Source organism: Bombina bombina, chromosome 1, assembly GCF_027579735.1.
Source record: "Bombina bombina isolate aBomBom1 chromosome 1, aBomBom1.pri, whole genome shotgun sequence".
Classification (NCBI taxonomy): domain Eukaryota; kingdom Metazoa; phylum Chordata; class Amphibia; order Anura; family Bombinatoridae; genus Bombina; species Bombina bombina.
Genome location: NC_069499.1, coordinates 683,016,154 through 683,038,633, shown reverse-complemented (window position 1 = coordinate 683,038,633; position 22,480 = coordinate 683,016,154). Strand labels below are relative to the sequence as shown.

The following is a 22,480-nucleotide window of genomic DNA, read 5'->3' as shown; positions in this document are numbered from 1 at the left end:
ACGAGTAATATTATTTAGATTTATTAAAATAATATTTAAGTTAGGGGGTTAGGGTTAGTGTTAGACTTAGGTTTAGGGGTTAATCATTTTAATATAGGTGGCGGCGGTAAAGGGGGGGCAGGATAGGGGTTAATAACTTTAATATAGGTGGCGGCAGGGTCCGGGAGTGGTGGTTTAGGGGTTAAACAATTTATTTAGTTGTGGCGGGGGCTGGGATCCGCAGGATAGGGGTTAATAAGTTTATGTAGGTGGCGGCGGTATAGGGGGTGGCAGATTAGGGGTTAATATGTATAATGTATGTGGCGGCGGGGTCCGGGAGTGGCGGTTTAGGGGTTAACATGTTTATTATAGTTGCAGCGGGGTCCAGGAGCGGCGGTTTAGGGGTTAATAAGTTTATTTAGTTGCGGCGGTGTAGGGGGGACAGATTAGGGGTGTTTAGACTCGGGGTACATGTTAGGGTGTTAGGTGCAGACATCTCCCATAGGAATCAATGGGATATCGGGCAGCAGCGAACATGAGCTTTCGCTATGGTCAGACTCCCATTGATTCCTATGGAATCCGCTGCCTCCAGGGCGGCGGATTGAAATCCAAGTATGCTGGCCCGGAATAGTGGCGAGCGTACCTGGTAGTAGTTTGATAACTACCAAAAGTAGTCAGATTGTGCCGAACTTGCGTTCGGAACATCTGTAGTGACCTAACCATCGATCTGTGTCGGACTGAGTCCGGCGGATCGTAGGTTACGTCACTATATTCTACTTTTGCCGGGCAGTAGGGCTTGATAACTAAGACGAATCAGCCTCGCCACAAATTCGCTGCGGAATTGACGGCTTGATAACTAGAGGCCATGGACTGTTCCTTCCATAAGGCAGGGAAACATAATTTATGCTTATCAAATAAATTCCTTTCCTTCCTGGCAGGGAGAGTACACGACCCTGTGCGTAATTTATTTTTTTGATGGGCGGCTCCCTTTTTATATTATTTCTTCTGGCGCCTTTTATACCCTGATGTTTCTCCTACTTTTACTTGTTCCTTCGGCAGAATGACTGGGTGATAGGGGAAGTGGGAGGGATATTTAAGCCTTTGGCTGGGGTGTTTTTGCCTCCTCCTGGTGGCCAGGTGTTGTATTTCCCAACAGTAAGGAATGAAGTCGTGGACTCTCCATGCCAGGAAGGAAAATAATTTATCTGGTAAGCATAAATTATGTTTTCTTTGATGCAAGGCAATTCCTCTTCATGCATGTTTAAAGAACATCATTAACTGGGGAAACAACTGGAAGTTGAATGGTGTGATTTAAGCCATTATGTTACCAAAGGGGGACCTGATCAAACTTCAGGATGGTGCCATGGCAAGGGGCAATTTGATTAAAAAATTGGTGTTTCATGAATAGTATGGGGATCTGTGAGCTCTCCTTACTATACAACCTCGAGCTTCAAAAGAATGGGGGTAGCATATTCAGCATGTATTTCACATTGTGATTCTTCTACTCGTGGGCAACCTACACCCCAGAAGTCTGAAAACAAAAAGATACAAGTGTGAGAGAGGAAGGTATATTAAAACTCCATTTAACTATAAAAAAATGGGACTTGAAACTAATTTTGGTAGTTCTAGTTAGGATTTTTTCATATCAGAAAGGGACTGTTGAGCTAAACAAGTGGACTAAGCAATATACTGATATCACTGTTGAATAGTAGGTCAGAAATGTAAAATTAGGACAACTGTCTGATTCTCCATACACAAAAAGAAGAAAGTGCTCAAACCAGGGAATGAGCAATAGTGTAAAAGCTTGTTCTATGGATAGTTACTGTCCAATTTATTCACTCATTTATTATATTAGGTAGACTAAAGTCATAACAAAAATGTAATCATTCGGATAATGCATGAAATGTATCTATGTTTAAAAATTCCAATATACTTCCATTATCAAAACATACACTATGTATATGTAGTTTGTGATTGGCTGATCGCTGTCACATGGAACAAGGGAAGAGAAAATTGAATTAACTTTGAAATTTGACAGAAAATATTCTACTTCTCATTTCAAAGTAAGTGCTATTGCATTGCTTTTTTAATGTGTATTTGTCAATTAAATTCTACTGTATTTAGTGGTCCTTTGGAGAACCTCTGAATCTTATCATATTTTTCCTAGAACTCCCGATACCAGTGGAAATAGCTAGCTGGGTTTTTCTGTTCTTATGTAATTTTTCTTGTTGTACCAATTCCTGACATACTTTAAAGCTGTCAAGAGTAGCCCTACACTTACATAACAGAAATCCATGCTTAAAATTGATATTGAAAGCACAAGGGTAAATTATAGTTTATTAATATGGAATATGAGGTTTACTGTAAAAATGGGCCGCTGTGCTATACAATGAACTTGTATAGTTAATTTTAGGAATTAGTTTGTATCTGAAAACTTTAATAAGAAGAACAAAAAAAAGTATTAATGTATTCCCAGAAATGAACAAAAACCTCTTGGATATTCATTGTTGGGATTAGGAAAGTAGTGAAATGATATACTATAATACTTTCTGGCTAACTTGTTCTACTGGTGGAACTAGTTTCCTTTAACCCTTTAAGGACACAGCTTTTAGTTTGCTCAATTGTTTTATGACGGAAAAATTCTGTCATATGTCCTTAAGAGGTTAAACCTGTTATATCCCATAAACAAGATGGAGTTGGCACACATTATGGTACTACAGCTGTTCAATGGTAATATGAAGGTTTTCAACAAAGATATGGTAAACATGGTGAACCCATACACACAATATAATTGAAAATGAATTGGTAAAGGCAGCAGATCTATAGTTAAAAAGTTGGAAGCAGGTGCTAAATTAATTAATCAAATTAATTTAAATTATAACTAAAGAAACATATATTCTCACAGGAATAAATATAAAAACTCATATAGACCCATATCTAGAGTAATCTAGGGTACCCTGGGCTTTCCTAAGTGGCTAAAATGTATTTGCCCCACATTTTACCTTTGTTTAAGAACAGCGTAAAGGGACAGTGTACTCATGCATGCTACAGGTGGGATATGAAAAATGTAGCCACCAATCAGCAAGCGCTACCCAGGTTCTGAACCAAGAATGGGCTGGCTCCTAAGCTTACACTCCTGCTTTTCACATAAAGAAAATGAAAAAAATTGATAATAGGAGTAAATTAAAAAGTTACTTAAAAACACATGCTATATCTAAACCATGAAAAAAAATAGGTTTCATATCCATTTAATGCACTTTCACAAACTTTTGATGCCTCTTGTTTTCATAGCTTTTCTGTAGTCATCACTGCAGTATTTAAAGTTTCAGTATAAGTGGAGGTGTCCACAAGAGAAGCAGCTATTTCAAATGAAAACATAAAGACAAAGGGACTATTTGTAAACGATTTAATAGATACCAGTAGTAGGTAACATTTAGTGACACGCTAAATGGGAGAAACGTTTACATTATTCTGTCCCTTTAAGAGACTTTTGTGCTGAGGAGTGAGGTGCAGCACTAAAGGAGTTAATTTACATCTCCGCCTCTGGGGAGGGGTGACTAGTAACACCTTGTATGCAGGTAATGTAGGGAGTGGCTACACAGTCAAAGGAAAGTGCATAGTATATACTGGCTGTTTGCTCTTTCCAACACATTACTTTGTATCTTGCTATAGATTGGTTGCTTGGCTAAAATGGGACTCACACGGGCACCTAAAGAAAGCTTTTTCTGCATCTTGTTGCTTCTGTTATTAATGGGAGCGCGAGTTCTAAAAGCTGAAGTTCTTTGGACAGCCAATGTAAACTTATCCTATGTGCTGGAGAACAAGACATGGACGGAAGGGGAAGAGCTCGGCGTTTATGGACAAGAGTCTCCCATAGAAAAGGCCTGGGGATTAATGGTTCTCCCAAAGAGAAGCAGAGACGGATTAACTGCTTGTAATCCCAATGCGAGTTTTAGCGTCCCAGAAGGCTGGAATGGACCTTGGATTGCTCTGATACAGAGAGGAGGGGGCTGCACTTTTACAGAGAAGATCAATGCAGCAGCAAAAAGAGGGGCCAAGGCTGTGGTCATTTTCAACAACGCTGGACCAGACACCAACGATGTCATTGAAATGTCACATTCTGGTAAGTGGTTTTATTTTCCAGAAAGAAATGTAACTATATCGTGGTATTCTACCTGAAACTGTGTATTCTTCTTCCTGCTTCATATACAGGAAATACATTATATAGATTCTTTTTCTTTGGTGACAGGATCTTACCTGTAACCAGAAGCTGGAGAATTCTAGTTTGGGCTAAATGTACCTTGAAATGATCCAGCCCCTATTACTGAGAGTGACTTATTCTGTTAGCTCTGGGTAAAATTACTGTGTGTCTGGTCAAACCGGATCCTTCCTTTTTTTTTATGCAGATATGTTTTGTAAACCCAATTGTTTTTGTTGTTTGTGTTTTTTGTTTCAGTTAAAGAATCAACGAAACAAATAACTAAATATGTGGCTGTAGCTTAATAACTTTGAAATATATAATTTTAGTATTAATGTTTTGTAGCGCTGTCTATGTTTGAGACAAATTGCCCTCATTTTATTATAATTTGTATAGACTGTATAAAAATCTTGTCTGGCAAAAACGGGACTCAGAAGATAACCTAAAGAAAGCTGTTAAGATCCCCATTTTACCAACCTACCTGAGACCTTAACAAAGTTGGGACACACTTACCTCCTGAATCCTGATACATTGTTGTGGATTGTTACCAACTGGCAATGCCCTAAAGTTACAGATCTATACAAATTTTAGAAGTATTTTCATATTTTATTAGCATTTAGCCAGTGTTCCCTATTTAAAAAAAAAAAAAAAAAAATTATTGTAGATCAGGGAACCAATGTGTAGTCAAAGTTTCCCCTAACTGGCTATTCTTCAGAATGTTAACTGTAGCTCAGGCTATTATTCTGTTTTGAAGAATTCTTACTGACTCACTGTGTTCAAACAATCTTATCTTTATGTAACCTCTATTAATCTATTCATTTGGATATTGTGGCAGAAAAAAGTATTACAATGAAGGTTCCCTCTCCTAATTGCTACTCCCATAATCCTCTTTAGTCAGTGAGTTTCTTCCAGACTTTGGAGCAATGTTTGTGGCCACTGGGTTACAAGAAGGACTGAATAAATTATTCATCCAATTACTAGATCACTCCTTGTCTCTCTGCTCATAAGCAGCAGTGCATTGCCAATTGAAATATATATAATCTCCAAGTTATAACACAAGCACTCACTGGACTTGATGCAGGTGAAATAAAAAGTGTTGTTGGTCTGATGAAGGGGTGAACACCCCGAAACGTCACTGGTTTATATGGAATAAAACACGTTTTTTATTTCACCTGTTTCAAGTCCAGGGAGTGCTTGTGTTATATAACGTGGATATTTTAACTTTCTATAGCACCCTGGCAGAATTGAAATTTACTGTTCGTGGGAGTGGGCATTAAAAAGGCAAAAGTAAGCAATTGTTAAATGATACATACATACATACAGATTTTCTGCCAGCATTAATATGCTTTTGGAGTACATTTTTTGTCATTTAAAATAGCTGCTGTTGCCTGGTGAAACATACCCATAAACTGTCTTTGATTTGTTCCAAATGATTCATTTTACCTGCTGGAGTGAAAGTCTCTATACCTAGGTATAGGCTTTGACAAACTGTGTAAACACAACCAGCAGAAGAGAGAAAATTCTAAAATGTTCATTTTCAATTGTTCTTTCTATGTATTGCACGGAGACATAGATAAGAAAGGGAAGCATTTGAGTGATAAGATAACGCGATCTGATCGAACTGTAAGCTTAGCCTAATTTTGATGGGCTGTTGTTTTAGAGAGCAAATCCAGTTACTTAATTTGCAAAAAAGCATAAACCATTTCACATACATTTTTATACGCTGCAGATGGTATAACTAGTCATTGGGGACACATTACGGGGAAAACAATTTTACAGTGCCCTGTCCATTTTAAAGGAAAACTAGTTTTACACTTTCCCTAAATGAACTGAACTTTGGTTTGTTTGTTTTTTTCCTTTCCTCTGTATATATAATAGTTTTCCAGTATGCAGACATTAGAAACGTTACTTTTTTTTTTTTTTCTCCATATTTAAAGCGACAGTCAACACCAGAATTTTTGTTCTTTTAAAAAGAAAGATGATCTCTTTATTACCCAATCCCAGTTTTGCATAACCAACACTGCTATAGAAATACACTTTTTACCTTTGTGATTACCTTGTATCTAAGCATCTGCAGACTGCCCCCTTATTTCAGATCTTTTGACAGACTTGCATTTTAGCCAATCAGTACTCACTCCAGGGTAACATCACATGCATGAGCTCAATGTGTGTATATGTATGTATGTGTATATATATATATATATATATATATATATATATATATATATATATATATATATATATATCAAAATAACAATAGTATTGCATTGAGCAATGATACTTTTTTTATTGGACTAACTATACATTTATAAGATGACAAGCTTTCGGAAGAGTTCCTTCCTTTATCAAGTCTGAAGCAATACTAACCAATTCAATGGAATTTACAGATTGTATCTTAAAACACAGAATAGCTAAGAAGACAGTGCAGGGAGAGGAGGAGGTGTCGTAAAAATCATGAGGGGGGCTTAGGTAACAGGCAGACAGTGTCCAGTGTAGGAGAACAGACAGGGGAAATATATAGCTTTACATAGAGCATATACTGACATAAAGTTATATATCAACATTGAATCAATATCTATAGAGATGTGAAATTGTATATACAGGGGGAATACAAAAGTTAAGAAAAGACAAAAGTGTGGACATAGGCTTACCTGTGTACCTATGTATAAAGAATGTGGAATATACAATGTAATTGACTAAATGAAAGTACATTACAAAAAATTTTGATAATGTGTTAAGAATCCAGAGTCCACATTTAGTCCAGAATTAAACAGGTTGAAGTGCATTATCATTTTCATTTCAAAGGTTTTTCTTTCCATGGTGTTATTGAAGTTGCCTCTGAGAATTTTGATTTTGAGGTTTTGGATGGAGTGGTCAGGTTGGGTGAAATGGTGACCAACAGGGGTGCAGTATTTTGTTTCACAGTGGTTTTTGATTGAGTGTCTGTGTAAGTTCATTCGAAGGTGCAGTTTTTGGCTTGTTTCTCCAATATAGCATCCCATTTCACATGCAGTGCAATGTATCATGTATACCACATTTGCAGATATACATGAATATGCCCCTTTAATGTTGTAAGATTTATTATTGTGATTTTACCAATCACATTTATTGTGATTTTACCAATCACAATTATTGTGATTTATATATATTTTTTTTTTTTTTTTTTTATTTTTTTTTTCACATGAACTAATGCCCTCTAGTGGTCAAAATGCATTCAGATTAGAGGCAGTCTTCAAGGTCTAAGCTATTAGCATATGAACCTCCTAGGTTTAGCTTTCAACTAACAATACCAAAAGAACAAAGCAAAATTAGTGATAAAAGTAAATTGGAAAGTTGTTTAGAATTACATTCCCTATTTAAATCATGAAAGTGGTGTGTTTGGTTTTTTTTTTTTTTTTTTTTTTGGACTTGACTGTCCATTTAACTGCAAATATTTTGCTAGATATGGATACTCATTACCAATTAATTGTCTGGCCTTGTGTCCCAGGTACCCATTGTTCAGGTCACACATGCTGCAAGAGCAATATATACAAATAATAGAAACAGCTAATTGGGAAAAGTGCATGATAGAAAATTGTTTTCATAATGTGGTGTCTTTTAAAAGATAATGTGTGATTTTGATGTATTGCAAAGAAATGATGTATAACACTTTCCCACCCACAGGTCTTTGTTTAGGTCTAAATGAGTAGTAGTATTATTATTTAGATATAAATAGATGTGTTATTCGAGCATTAGGTATTATCTGTGTCCTGTCCAAACTGACAGAAGTATGGCAAGAGAGCTTTGTCTTTTGTAAAGGTATACTGTTTAGGAAATGCCTTAGACTTGAGGCAACACCTGACAATGACATTTTAATTTTATGTGAGAGCAACAGTGAGTCACTGCCAGTAAAATGACCACCTATACCACCACAAATACTATAGCATTTTTTATTACATTTTTTTTTTTGTCCCAATTATTTTATGTCACTGTCTTGCACAAAATGTGTCTTAAAAACATTAAAGTATTATAAGTAGTGATCTCTCAATGATGCAGTGCATTTGTGGGCTACATGATGTGAAGTCAGTCAGTTACTATTGGAGTGATTGGTAAAATAAACGAGGTGTCTGTTACATGGCTTTTTTTAAATTTAATTTTTTACTAAAGCTTTAAAGGCAATGTTAAACTTGCATGATTCAAACCGTGCATTACATTTTGTAAACAACTTTAAAATTTACTTCTTTTTAATATACTTCATTCTCTTGGAATCCTTTGTTAAACTGCATAACTAGGTAGGCTCAGGTGAAATAATTCCCCTATTTATCATACAAAAATACTCCTAAAATTGGGCAAGTTCGACTGTAAAATTCTTCTACTCTGTTCTCACTCTCCTTGGAGAACATGCTCTACAAAAAAAGGGTTAATTTGATCTGTTTAGTCGTATTTCATATAGTTCTCCAAGTTACAAATGTATTATTTATATTCTCCTGTGGAGGACTGAAAGTTCTTCTGCAAGTTCCTGCATTAAAGTTCTCCATAGCTAAAGTGGAGAACAGCATTAGAAATCTATTCTGATTCTCTACCAGTTGTAGAAGCAGTTACTCAAAAAAGGGCTCTACAAGGTGCAAAAATTATCTATAACAAAGCACAATAATAATGGTTATTGGAGTGCAATAATAATTTATATGATGGAGTAAAAAATTATATATAATGGAGCACCAAAATAATATATAACAGAGCACAAAAATGATATATATTGGGGCATAAAAATAAGATATTTAAAAAGCGCTAAAATTGAAGCACTATAACAATGAAAATGTAGATCTATTTTCTTATATGAAAGTTTGCTGAAGAGGGGCGTTAACAAAGCTACTAGGAAGGCTGTATAAAGATTTCTATTGGCTTATATATATAAATGACATGGAGAATAGTTGTTTATTTTTAGTGATAAATAAGGAGAAGATACTAATCCGACTGGAGAAATTTCTCATTAGTTCTCCTCAGCTCTCCCATGGAGAAAAAAACAAATTTTTTATGCTAAATATGGGCGCCTCTCCTAAGGAGAGCTGTGGAGAACAGGAGAATTCCCCAAATGATTGATAAATGGAGCCCTGTAAAGTTGTATAAATTTGTATACTCCTGAAATGAATCATGTGGTGGTGTGTGTGTTTGTTTTGATTTTGTTTTTTGGATTTGGCGAGAATCTATTAGAGCTTATTCCCACTTTCAGAAAGGGTAGTGTTAACTGCCAACAAAAGTCCTAATATGCCCTTGAAACCACTGATATTCCAAGCATAAAAAATACACTTGGCTCTTATTTAATCGTATACTTTGCTTTTCTGAAGTATTAGCTTTGGACTGGCTGCCTATGTGCCTTTACAAAAGAAAAAATAACTACACACTTGAGACCTCTCACGAGCACAGTCTGTACTTTATAATGAGTCGCATGGAACTTTTAGTTTATATCATACATGTAAAAAGGGCAATTAGTTAACACTATAGGTTATTAATTCCCAGCTATTTGTTATATAAACTTCAGTGTCACAGCGATTAGCTGAGATGGCAAAACAGAACCTTTTTTTGAGTTTAAAACCTCTTAATATTAAAATGATTGATGCGTAATATTGCCTATATCCTTGCTAACTGGTCCTATTTTCATGGAACTGTGCAAGTTCTCCTCTACCATGGTATAACTCTTTGTTTTATATTCTCCAATAAGCTTCAAAAATTGCACATACCTGGTATGGACCATTAAAGGGAAAAACATCTGAGCCATATGTAAAAAGTAGAAATTTTATATGTGAGATTTGTTAGTAAAACATTATACGCTAATTAACATAGCTTTAACTACCAGGAGCTAGTCACTAAAATATCCTTTAGGTACTGTTTGGTACATGATAGTTTATATAATATTTTGTGTCTCCAAATGCTTCTTGTGTTTTTTGTTTTAATCAAATAATTTTAATTACAGGTGCACACAAGCAAGCTGTAAATAGGCATATAGTTAAAGGGACAGTGTACACCAATTTTCATATAACCAGTTACCGCACTACTATAAAGAAAAATCTGCACAGATACTGATCTAAAAATCCAGTATAAAACCTTTTAAAAACGTATTTAGAAGCTCCCAGTTTAGCACTGTTGATGAGGTTAGGCTGGGACACCTAGTGAAAGGGGCTGGGAAATACAAAAGAAGCAGACACAACAGTGGCATACATCAATTGAGAAGTAAATCTACACTACACTGACTGCATTTGTTGAATCCTTAACAATAGCTGTCGTACAGGGTACTTGAGCCGTCGTTAACATGCCTTCTTTTCTGGCCTTATTTAAGACTGCGCTATATCTACATTGCTCCGGAAGTGACAGTGGCAAAGCTGTGCTACTCAAATCTTTGACGGCCTCACAGTGTAGAGGGTAAGCTAGTCTTTAAGGGGTTAATGCTAGGGCACACAGGACATGTGTGTGCTGCAGAAACAATGATGCTGTTTACTTACTCTCCCATTTGAGGAGGCTGAGACTTGTGAGTGAAGTCTTGACTGTAGCCTTCATCATGTATACTCTCTACCTTATACATTATGCTTTAGATATATAGGAAATGAATGCTGAGGTGTTTAACTCTCCCCCATTGCAGTAGGCTTTAACCTTCATTTTCATCAGTGTTGAATGTGAAAGCGATATGGTTTAGATAGAGCATGCAATTTGAGCAACGTTCTAACTTCTATACATTTTTCTTCGTTCTGAACCAAAAATGAGCCTCCTTAGCTTACATTCCTGCATTTTCAAATAAAGATACCAAGAGAACAAATAAATTGATAATAGGTATAAATTAGAAAGTTGTTTAAAAATGCATGCTCTATCTGAATCGTGAAAGAAAAATTGGGTTTCATATTCCTTTTTAAAGGGATGGGAAAGTCAAAAATTTAAAATTGCATGATTCAGATAGAGCATGTAATTTTAAGACTTTTAAATTCAATTCTTTTTTTCAAATGCGCTTTGTTCTTTTGGTATCGCTTGTTGGAAAAAAAAATACACACATATCCTACACTAGTGGGAGCTAGTTGCTGATTGGTGCCTGACACCTGTACACATTTGTCTCTTGTGATTGGCTGCCTAGATCTATTCATCTCTCTGCCAGTAGTGCAATGCTGTTCCTTCAGCAAAGGATAGCAAGAGAATAAAGCAACTTTGATAAAATAAGTAAATTGGAAAGTTGTTTAAAATTGTATGTTCTATCCAAATCTTGAAAGAAAATTTGTGGGTTTCATATCCCTTTAAGCTATTCAGTGCTATTTTACATTTTTGTGCATGTTAAACTGCTGTTTGCAACTACAGTAGGATGGTTACTGACAATGGTGCTATTCGTTTCCCCCTGTACTTCCAGCTTTTTACAAAAGCTGTTCTCTTATTTTAACCCATCAAAGGTGCTGGTTAGTGATGTTCTGCACCGCCATCGTGGAATCTAAGTATTCTGGTACCCTGTGATAGATGTGGCGCATCTTCTATATTGTTGTCGTCTTGACAAGCTGTACCATGCGCTTCAGTTTAGCAGACGCAGTACAGAGCAGGAGCATTTCTTTAAATTGTTTTTGAAGGCTTTTCTTTTTATGTATCTTTTTTAAGCTGTGTAAAAAAAAATAAAAAAAAATAAAAAATTGTAACCTGCTTTTTATTGTGCAAGGTACCACTGTCAAAAAGCAAGCAATATTACTGATTTGTGGAAATGCGCTACTTCTGTCACAGGATGCAACAATACGTGCGTATTAAGATGGCAACGCCCAGTATAAAGATGCAGAGCTTTACTGACTGGGTTAAAATAAGAAAATAACTTAAGAAAGCTACATGTATTTGGACCCAGCTGTTTATTGTCCTTTTAAACAATCTTTATCCTTTTGGTACTAGTTTATATAGGGTTAAGGATTTTTTTTTTTTTCTTTTCATGAGACTTTAATATAAGAATTTTCTTGCAGACAACTCTAAAGACCCTAAACATATCCCTTTTTAAGGTCATTTTATATTACATTTATAAATTAAAGGGACAGTGTACTATGTATATTTGGGTTTTTTTCTCTCCTTAATGTGTTCCCAATTTTCCATTGTTATCTCCTAAAGCCTTGATGATCTAGAGCTCGCCAATCTGACAAGATCTTTTGTTAGTAAAAATGGAGGGACATTAAAATCTTTGGGGGCTTTTTTTAGAGAACTATATTGTATGCGATTTCTCTCCATGACAGCAAGGTTTTTGATTACGGGTACTAAGTATTGATCTCACTGTTTTTATATTGAGATAAAATACATATTTGGTGTAAACAGAGAAAGATAAGCTAGTGAGGTCTGCTCTCCCTGCAAGCTCATCCCATTTCATTGGGGTTGTGGTTTCAATGAACAGAAACAGCAATTTCCTATACATTTTATACTCTGCAGCTGGTATAACAAGCTATTGGAAACACACATTCATGGGAAACCAATTTTACAGTACACTACCCATTTAATGGTATATTTTCACTGTACTTTAGATGTTTATAATCAACAAACATACATCTGCTTGAGAATAGTTTAGCAATTTTTGTTCTTAAATTGCACTATGATTTTTACATTATTAATAATGTACTAAAATGCATGTATAGGTATTGAGCACTTCATTTGTGTTTACAATTTAAGCAATTCTATCTGTTTTTTATATTTTTTCTCATAAGTTTTCATAGTTTAGTTCTCAAACAAAAACAAAAATATATATATATATATATATATATATATATATATATATATATATATATATATATATATATATATATATTATATTTTTCATTTATTTATTTATTTTTTTACCTCCTTGCTACCTAGAAACCTTTTCTTCCCAAGTTCTAGGTGTTGCTTATGTGTCATTTAGTTACGTTGATAATGCAGTTATGGTGATTTGCTAGTTAAACCCAGGTCTGTGTGATAGGTGGTGTTGGCTGGGTTTATGCATATTTGAAAGAAAGTATAGTTCATCTTTTATATGAAAACTTATTGACACAGTATAAATGGGGAAGCACCTTGAATATTCTGAGAATATTATCTCAAATGCTATTTGTGTGTGAGAACCACAAAGCTTTTTGAAAAGCCTAGATCAATGCCATCTATATCTATCCTTTTTTTATTATTATTCTTTCTTAATCCTTCATTAAAGGGACAGGCTACTCCAAAGTTTTTATTTTTAAAAAAAAATTAAAAAAAATCTTTTTTTTTTTTTTTTTTTTTTTTTTTAAATGACCAATTCCCCAGTTTTGCATAACCAACATGGTTATATTAAAGGGACAGTCAAGTCCAAAAAAACTCATTTTTCAAATAGGGCATGTAATTTTAAACAACTTTCCAATTTACTTTTATCAACAATTTTGCTGTGTTCTCTTGGTATTCTAGTTGAAAGCAAACCTAGGGAGGCACATATGATAATTTCTAAGCCCTTGAAGGCCGCCTCTATTTTATTTACTTTTCAAAGCAGGGGAGAGCAAGCTCATGTAAGCCATATAGATAGCATTGTGATCATGCTAGTGGCAGACACTGCACTAATTAGCTAAAATGCAACTATATGCAAAATAACAGTCGTGATTAGGGGCGGTCAGAAGATGCTTAGATACAAGTTAGTCACAGAAGTAAAAAGTATATTAATATAACAGTGTTGGTTTTGCAAAAAACTGGAGAATGGGTAATAAAGGGATTATCTATCTTTTTAAACGACAAAAATTCTGGTGTTGACTGTCCCTTTAATATACTTTTTTACCTCTGTGCTTACCTTGCCTCTTCTGATAGCCCCCTTACCACATGGCTATTATCTATTGACTTACATTTAAGCGAATTAGTGCAGTGTCAGCCACAACTGGGAGAGAGCACAATGTTATCTAAATGGCTCACATGAATTGGCTGTCTCCTGTTGTGAAAAGCTAATAAAAGGCTGTCTGTAGTGGCTTAGAAACGGGCAGAAATTTAGAGTTATAAAGTATATTAATATAACAATGTTGGTTGTGCAAATCTTGGGAATGCATTACCTATCTTTTTCAACAATAGCAATTTTAGTGTAGACCAGACCAGTGTTTCTCAACTGCAGTCCTCATGACCCTTAACAGGCCAGATATTCATTTTTAACTAGAGCACAGGTGAAATAATGAGCTGATCAGTGACCATGGTTACTAACCTGCTCTCACCCTTCAGGTGAAATTATTATCTGATCTCTAGTTAAGATATAATGAATATCGGGCCTGTTAAGGGCCCTGGGGACTGGAGTTGGGGAAACACTGGTGTAGACTGCCCCTTTAATATATGGTAACTAATCTGTGTGTTTCTGACCACACAGTTTTTTTACTGTGGCAAGTGTGAAACCATTGAATACATTAAGGAACAGTAATGATCAAAATAAAATCATGATTCAGACAGAAATAGATTACATAGTTGTCTAAATCGGCATGCTCTGTTATCTAACTTGTTTTGTTAGCATAATTTGTTGAAAAGTATACCTAGGTAGGCTCAGGCATACCAATGGATTACTAGCAACCTAGATGCTGATTAGTGGCTGCACATTTATGCCTTTTTTTGTTATTGGTTCACCTGCTATATTCCGTTTGTTGGAGCAGTAGTGTACTACTGTGAACTAAGGATACTAAGCGATGGAAGGAAATGTTATAACAGAAATAAATTCTCCACTTAATGTTTTTAGATTCTCAGATGTTAAGATTTGCTGTTTCTTTAAGAAGATATCTGGAAAAAAAGGCTCAATTCTGTTTGTGTTTTTTTAATTTTTTTATTTAATGGAAGGTTACTACATTGAGTCATAACTATTTGACATTTTAATTGTACCGGTACTTATCAATTTCATTTCCTTTATTAAGTCAAATAGTAGAAATTCTAAAAATACACACCTTTCTTATCTTTATTTTAAAATTAGCATTTAAGGTTAAATGAGTAATTACATTCTTTCAAAATGGCATCATCTGGAATGGTATTGTATACACAATGGATTAGTAGGTGCCAATCAGTTTTAATACATTTACATACTTGAGTTTGTTTTTAATAATAATGTTCACTGACATTTCTCAAGATGCAGGTGTGGAAATTTTCAATTTGAATGGTATACATTTATATTTACAAATTTTTCTATCTATATATCAATCTCCCAGTAACCTGTGCGTGTGTTGTTTTTTTGTTGTTTTTTTTTAAACCTTTTTAGGCGTTGCCCCAGTGCCTTAATATGACTAGTAATAGTGCAAAAAATATATGTTTAATTTTTTTTTTTTTTATTGGTGGTTAAAAAAACGTAGGGATAAAACTTTGTTCTAGACTGGTCCTTTCATCCAAATAAATACATAAGAACAACATGTTTAAATTGCATATGATGAATGTCACATTTAAATAGACTGTAAAGTGTTGTTATAGTTTGTTTTATAAATGTTAAAAATCCAAAAAGTATAAAAAGTAAACCTAATGTTACATTTGTAAGTAAAGGGACAGTAAAGTTAAACTGTCATGATTCAGATATAGAGCATGCAATTTTTATCAACTTTGCAACCTTTAATAAAGGATACCAAGAGAATTAAGCAAATTTGATAATATAAGTACATTCTAGTTTCATGTCGTGGTGTTTTATTTATTTTTTACTTTTTGAAAAAGATAGCTAAGGATACTAGTTGTATTGCTTTGCAAAGTAGCCTATTTAAAGGGACATTTTTAATATATATATATATATATATATATATATATATATATATATATATATATTTTATTTTTTTCCCCTTGATTAAGCATAACATTTTAAACATCTTTCCAGTTAACTAATGTAACCAAATTTGTAATGTTCTCTTGGTATCCTTTTGTTAAAGGCGTTGCAATGCACTACTGGAAGCTAGCTAAACACATCAAGTAAACCCAATGACAAGAAGCATCTGTGCTTCCACCAATCAGCAGCTAGCTCCCAGTAGTGGCTGCTCCTAACCCCTCCTAGGTAAACTTTGCAACAAAGGATACCAATGGAATAAAGCAAATTGGATAATAGAAGTAACTAGAAAGCTGTGTAAAATTCTATTCTCTATCTGTATCATGAAAGAAAAAAATGTGATTTTCATTTAAGGTTTAAGAAGTGTCTACATAGTACATGAATGTCTCTTCTATCCGTGGTTGATTAAACCTACCTGGCAACTTTTGTTACCAAGGGACTTCTGATGAAACAAGCCACAAGCTATAAATGTTAAAGGGACAGTATACACTTTATTTTCATATAACTGTATGTAATACACTACTATAAAGAATGAGATGCACAGATACTGCTGTATAAAACGGTTTAAAAACTTATTTAGAAGCTCTCAGTTTAGCACTGTTGAAAATTTAGGTGGAAAGCCCACTGCAAGTGGAAAACAAGACACTGCCCCCTCCCCTCTCCCCCTTCTTTTGCATATGAATAGACCCTTTACACAAACAGGAGCAAGCTGAAGAAGGTAGCTGACGGTATTCTCATAAAACTTTGGGGCTTGGTTAGGAGTCTGGAAAATCAGAGCAATGTTATTTAAAAATAGGCAAAACTATACATTAAACAAAAAAAACAAAAAAACTTTATGGGCTATATAAATAGATCATTTACAAAACATTTATGCAAAGAAAAAATGTGTATAATGTCCCTTTTAATCTTTTTCAGAACTTGCTGGCAGTAATGCAATTTGGTCATAGAGCAATTATTTAAAGGGACAGTTTACTCAAAATATTTATCCACTTTAATTTGTTCCCAATGATCCACTTTACCTGTTAGAGTGTATTAAATTGTTTACAAGTAGCTCCTTTACCCTTATATTGGCATTTGAAATAGTTGATTTAGCATGTGGTATCCCCACCTATTCTGAAAGTTTGTGGCCGCAGGCCCAAGCTCTAGATAAGCGTTGTAAACACAGACAGCAAAAGAAATTACACTCAGAGTGGGATATAGCAGAGATAAGGTAATACAATGTTGATTTTTCATTGTTCTCTCCAAGTACTGGTGATTTGGTTTATGGACAGATATAAGATATAATATAAGAAGCAGGTATATGTACACAATGTGATACAGTAATGAGATCTTATTATATCTACAAGCTCAACCCATTTTATTAGGTTGTGGCTTCAAAACAAAATCAGAGCTTTAATATACACAAACCTTAAAAAGCTAATTTTCATAATTATTTTACTCTGTAGTTGGTAAAAAAGCAATTATAAACACATTAAGGGAAAAACTATTTTACAGTATACTGTCCCTTTAACTTTTTATTGCATTTAACATTGCACTAAGATACATTGTTTAAACCCTAAAGGGACTCTGAAGTCAAAAATAAACTTTAATAATTCAGAGCATGCAATTTTAATCAACTCTCCCATTTATTTCCATTAACAAAATGTGCACAGTTTTTATATTTACACTTGAGTCACCAGCTTCTACTGAGCATGTGCAAGAATTCACATAATATATGTATATGCATTTGTGATTGGCTGATGGCTGTCATATGATGCAGTGGGAGTGGAACTTCTCATTTGAAGTACAGACTAAGTGTTAAAGCATTGTCTTATCATGCATTTGTTGATTGTGCAAATCTACTGTATTTACTGGTCCTTTTTAAAGGGACAGTCTACACCAGAATTTTTATTGTTTTAAAAGATAGATAATCCCTTTATTACCCATTTCCCAGTTTTGCATAACCAACACAGTTATAATAATATACTTTTAACCTATGTGATTATCTTGTATCTAAGCCTCTGCAAATTGCCCCTTTTTTCAGTTCTTTTGACAGACTTTGACAGTCTAACCAATCAGTGCCTGTCCCAGATAACTTCTCGTGCACAAGCACAGTGTTCTCTATATAAAATACGTGAACTAACACTCTCTAGTGGTGAAAAACTGTTAAAATGCATTCTGAAAGAGGTGGGCTTCAAGGTCTAAGAAATTAGCATATGAACCTCCTAGGTTAAGCTTTCAACTAAGAATACCAAGAGAACAAAGCAAAATTGGTGATAAAAGTAAATTGGAAAATTGTTTAAAATTACATGCTCTAGCTGAATCATGAAAGATTATTTTGGCCTAGACTGTCCCTTTAACTAACTAAAGTTTCTTTTGATTCCCCCACCCCCGCCTGCTTTGTTTTTTGTTTTTGTCAGCTAAAGCTGTATTTGGATTTAGTAGTAACCAGAATTATATTCCTTTTACAGGCACAAAAGACATTGTGGCCATAATGATTGGTAATCTAAAAGGTAATGAGATTGTGCAACTCATCAATGATGGCGTACAAGTTACCATGGTGATAGAGGTTGGAAGGAAGCACGGATACGTTATGACGCACTACTCCATCTTTTTTGTCTCTGTGTCGTTCTTCATCGTTACAGCAGCCACCATAGGCTACTTCATCTTTTACTCTGCTCGAAGGTGGAGGGCGACACGAGCTCAGAACCAAAAGCAGGTAGGTTAATTGCACTTGAATTTACAAATCATATTGGGCCTTAACATTAGATCACAATATATCACAACATCAAGGATGTAATGATTTGGATTTGTATGATTTCCGTGGCCGAAAGTGAATTGTGTGTTTTTTTTTTTTTTGTTGTTGGTTTTTTTTTTTTAGTATTATTAAAGTAGCTTTAAAGACTAATATTGTTTCATTGTATATTCAAATTGTTCCATTGTATATTCAAATTTCTCAGCCTTTTAAAGTATACAATAGATGTGGTGCTCTGCTCCTTAGTTAGGTTTACCCACTGCCCCCAAACAGTGTAAACAAATATGAGTGAAAAAATAGACACATAATATACTCTAAGCATTGGACTATGGAGAGTGACAGAAAGGACATATGGGATTTTGCTCCTTTATATTTTAAGTATAAGCACCAACTTGAATAACTCTTTTGAAGTCAATGACCCAGCATTATTAAAATGTGCAGCTCATTTGTTGTCACTGATGATAAATTTGAGCATCTTATTTGTGTAACCACAAAAAAAAATATATTCTTATTGTAAACTTTAATTTGAATACATAGCTGTTCCAGGTTCCTTGAAGCGTTGCCTACCTAGGATACATGTGGCTTAGCCAGGGCCCGCCTCTGGGAATGTGGCTGCCTCGGGCTCCGCACTCAGGGGTGCCCCGGTGCGTGTTTTTTTTTTTTTTTTTTTTTTTTAAATTAAGTTGCTTTTTTTTTGGCGCCATTTTTTTTTAAAAAATGTTTTGGGCGCAAATTTTGAGGAGACAGTACAGCGCGGAGGAAGTAGTTTCCTTTTCCCGCGCCTGTACGTGACTCTGCTCTCAAGTGTGAGGGCTGGGCCTGGGCGCGTTGCTTGCTGCCTGGCTCTGGCAGCTGCAGTCACTCAGAGGAGTTAGGAGAGTGTTTTGGTCCCAGCGGTCCGGATCCAGACGACAGGTGAAGTGACAGGCACTGGCAGCAGCCATTACTGCATACACACAGCATGACATCCTGCACATCACCAGAGAATGGTAAGTTCCTTCCTCCGGGCAGCTCCAGTCCTCACCTCTTTTTGTCATCCTGTCTCACTGTGCTGCCCCCAGAGCTGCTGCCTGTGTCACTGACACAGTCCACTCATATACAGAAGAATTCTTTTGAAATATATGGTAGGCATGCAATTGCCAATTGGGAATGGGTTATGAAGAAATATTTTGTTTATTATGTTAGGTGTTTCGGTGCTGTCTCCTCCTGAGGTAACAATATGTCTATAATCTATTAACCTTTGAGCATTAACTAAAAGAACAAAATTCATATAAAGAAAAGGAAATCTTTCACAGAGTATCCCACTGAAAGAAATACACTGGTCTTTAAAACAACTATCAACAAAGCTCACATCGTTGCATATTAAGCCAATGGGTTTGTGTAAAGCAGACTGTACTGTCAGCATTTCTAACCCCAGTGTGGGGGCCATGTGTGTGGAGGGGCCATGTGTGTGTGTGGAGGGGCCATCTGTGTGTGTGTGTGGAGGGGCCATCTGTGTGTGTGTGTGGAGGGGCCATCTGTGTGTGTGTGTGGAGGGGCCATCTGTGTGTGTGTGTGGAGGGGCCATCTGTGTGTGTGTGGAGGGGCCATCTGTGTGTGTGTGGAGGGGCCATCTGTGTGTGTGTGGAGGGGCCATCTGTGTGTGTGTGGAGGGGCCATCTGTGTGTGTGTGGAGGGGCCATCTGTGTGTGTGTGGAGGGGCCATCTGTGTGTGTGTGTGGAGGGGCCATCTGTGTGTGTGTGTGGAGGGGCCATCTGTGTGTGTGTGTGGAGGGGCCATCTGTGTGTGTGTGTGTGGAGGGGCCATCTGTGTGTGTGTGTGTGGAGGGGCCATCTGTGTGTGTGTGTGTGGAGGGGCCATCTGTGTGTGTGTGGAGGGGCCATCTGTGTGTGTGTGTGTGTGGAGGGGCCATCTGTGTGTGTGTGTGTGTGGAGGGGCCATCTGTGTGTGTGTGTGTGTGGAGGGGCCATCTGTGTGTGTGTGTGGAGGGGCCATCTGTGTGTGTGTGTGTGTGGAGGGGCCATCTGTGTGTGTGTGTGTGTGGAGGGGCCATCTGTGTGTGTGTGTGTGTGTGGAGGGGCCATCTGTGTGTGTGTGTGTGTGGAGGGGCCATCTGTGTGTGTGTGTGGAGGGGCCATCTGTGTGTGTGTGTGTGTGGAGGGGCCATCTGTGTGTGTGTGTGTGTGGAGGGGCCATCTGTGTGTGTGTGTGTGTGTGTGTAGGGGCCATCTGTGTGTGTGTGTGTGTGGAGGGGCCATCTGTGTGTGTGTGTGTGGAGGGGCCGTGTGTGTGTGGAGGGGCCGTGTGTGTGTGTGTGTGGAGGGGCCGTGTGTGTGTGTGTGTGGAGGGGCCATGTGTGTGTGTGTGGAGGGGCCATGTGTGTGTGTGTGTGTGTGGAGGGGCCATGTGTGTGTGGAGGGGCCATGTGTGTGTGGAGGGGCCATGTGTGTGTGGAGGGGCCATGTGTGTGTGTGTGTGTGTGTGGAGGGGCCATGTGTGTGTGTGTGTGTGTGTGTGGAGGGGCTGTGTGTGTGTGTGTGTGTGTGTGGAGGGGCTGTGTGTGTGTGTGTGTGGAGGGGCCGTGTGTGTGTGTGTGTGTGTGTGTGTGGAGGGGCCATGTGTGTGTGTGTGGAGGGGCCATGTGTGTGTGTGTGTGGAGGGGCCATGTGTGTGTGTGTGTGGAGGGGCCATGTGTGTGTGTGTGTGTGTGGAGGGGCCATGTGTGTGTGTGTGGAGGGGCCATGTGTGTGTGTGTGGAGGGGCCATGTGTGTGTGGGTGGAGGGGGTGAGGGGGTGGAGGGGGTGAGGGTGTGTGTGTGTGGAGGGTGTGTGTGTGTGTGGAGGGGGTGAGGGGGTGTGTGTGTGGAGGGTGTGTGTGTGGAGGGTGTGTGTGTGGAGGGGGTGAGGGTGTGTGTGTGTGTGGAGGGTGTGTGTGTGTGTGGAGGGTGTGTGTGTGTGTGGAGGGTGTGTGTGTGTGGTGGGGGGGTGTGTGTGTGTGTGGTGGGGCTGTGTGTGTGTGGAGGGGCCGTGTGTGTGTGTGTGGTGGGGCTGTGTGTGTGTGTGGTGGGGCTGTGTGTGTGTGTGTGTGTGTGTGGAGGGGCCATCTGTGTGGGGGTGTGTGTGGAGGGGGTGTGTGTGGAGGGGGTGAGGGGGGGTGTGTGTGGAGGGGGTGAGGGGGGGGTGTGTGTGGAGGGGGTGAGGGGGGGTGTGTGTGGAGGGGGTGAGGGGGTGTGTGGGTGAGGGGGTGTGTGTGTGGAGGGGGTGAGGGGGGGTGTGTGTGGAGGGGGTGTGGGGGTGAGGGGGTGTGTGTGGAGGGGGTGAGGGGGTGTGTGTGTGTGTGGAGGGGGTGTGTGTGGAGGGTGTGTGTGTGTGGAGGGGCCATCTGTGTGTGTGTGTGTGTGGAGGGGGTGTGTGTGTGGAGGGGGTGTGTGTGGAGGGTGTGTGTGTGTGTGGAGGGGGTGTGTGTGTGGAGGGGCCATGTGTGTGTGTGTGTGTGTGTAGGGGCCATCTGTGTGTGTGGAGGGGCCATGTGTGTGTGTGTGTGTAGGGGCCATCTGTGTGTGTGGAGGGGCCATCTGTGTGTGTGGAGGGGCCATCTGTGTGTGTGTGTGGAGGGTGTGTGTGTGTGTGTGTGTGTGGAGGGTGTGTGTGTGTGTGTGTGTGTGGAGGGTGTGTGTGGGTGTGTGTGTGTGTGTGGAGGGGCTGTGTGTGTGTGTGTGAAGGGTGTGTGTGTGTGTGTGTGTGGAGGGGCTGTGTGTGTGTGTGTGGAGGGGCTGTGTGTGTGTGTGTGTGGAGGGGCTGTGTGTGTGTGTGTGGAGGGGCTGTGTGTGTGTGTGTGGA

The 22,480-nt window shown here is 37.9% G+C and overlaps 1 protein-coding gene across 1 annotated transcript in view; it reads left to right on the top strand.

Annotated features, from left to right (window-relative positions):
• Positions 1 to 3,586: 3,586 nt before the first annotated feature.
• Positions 3,587 to 22,480, top strand: part of RNF128 (ring finger protein 128) — a 114,318-nt gene continuing 95,424 nt past the window's right edge. The window contains exons 1-2 of the mRNA XM_053699163.1: positions 3,587 to 4,102; positions 18,356 to 18,603. Coding sequence (XP_053555138.1) covers positions 3,670 to 4,102; positions 18,356 to 18,603 — 681 coding nt within the window. The 5' untranslated portion in view covers positions 3,587 to 3,669. The remainder of the gene's footprint in view (positions 4,103 to 18,355; positions 18,604 to 22,480) is intronic.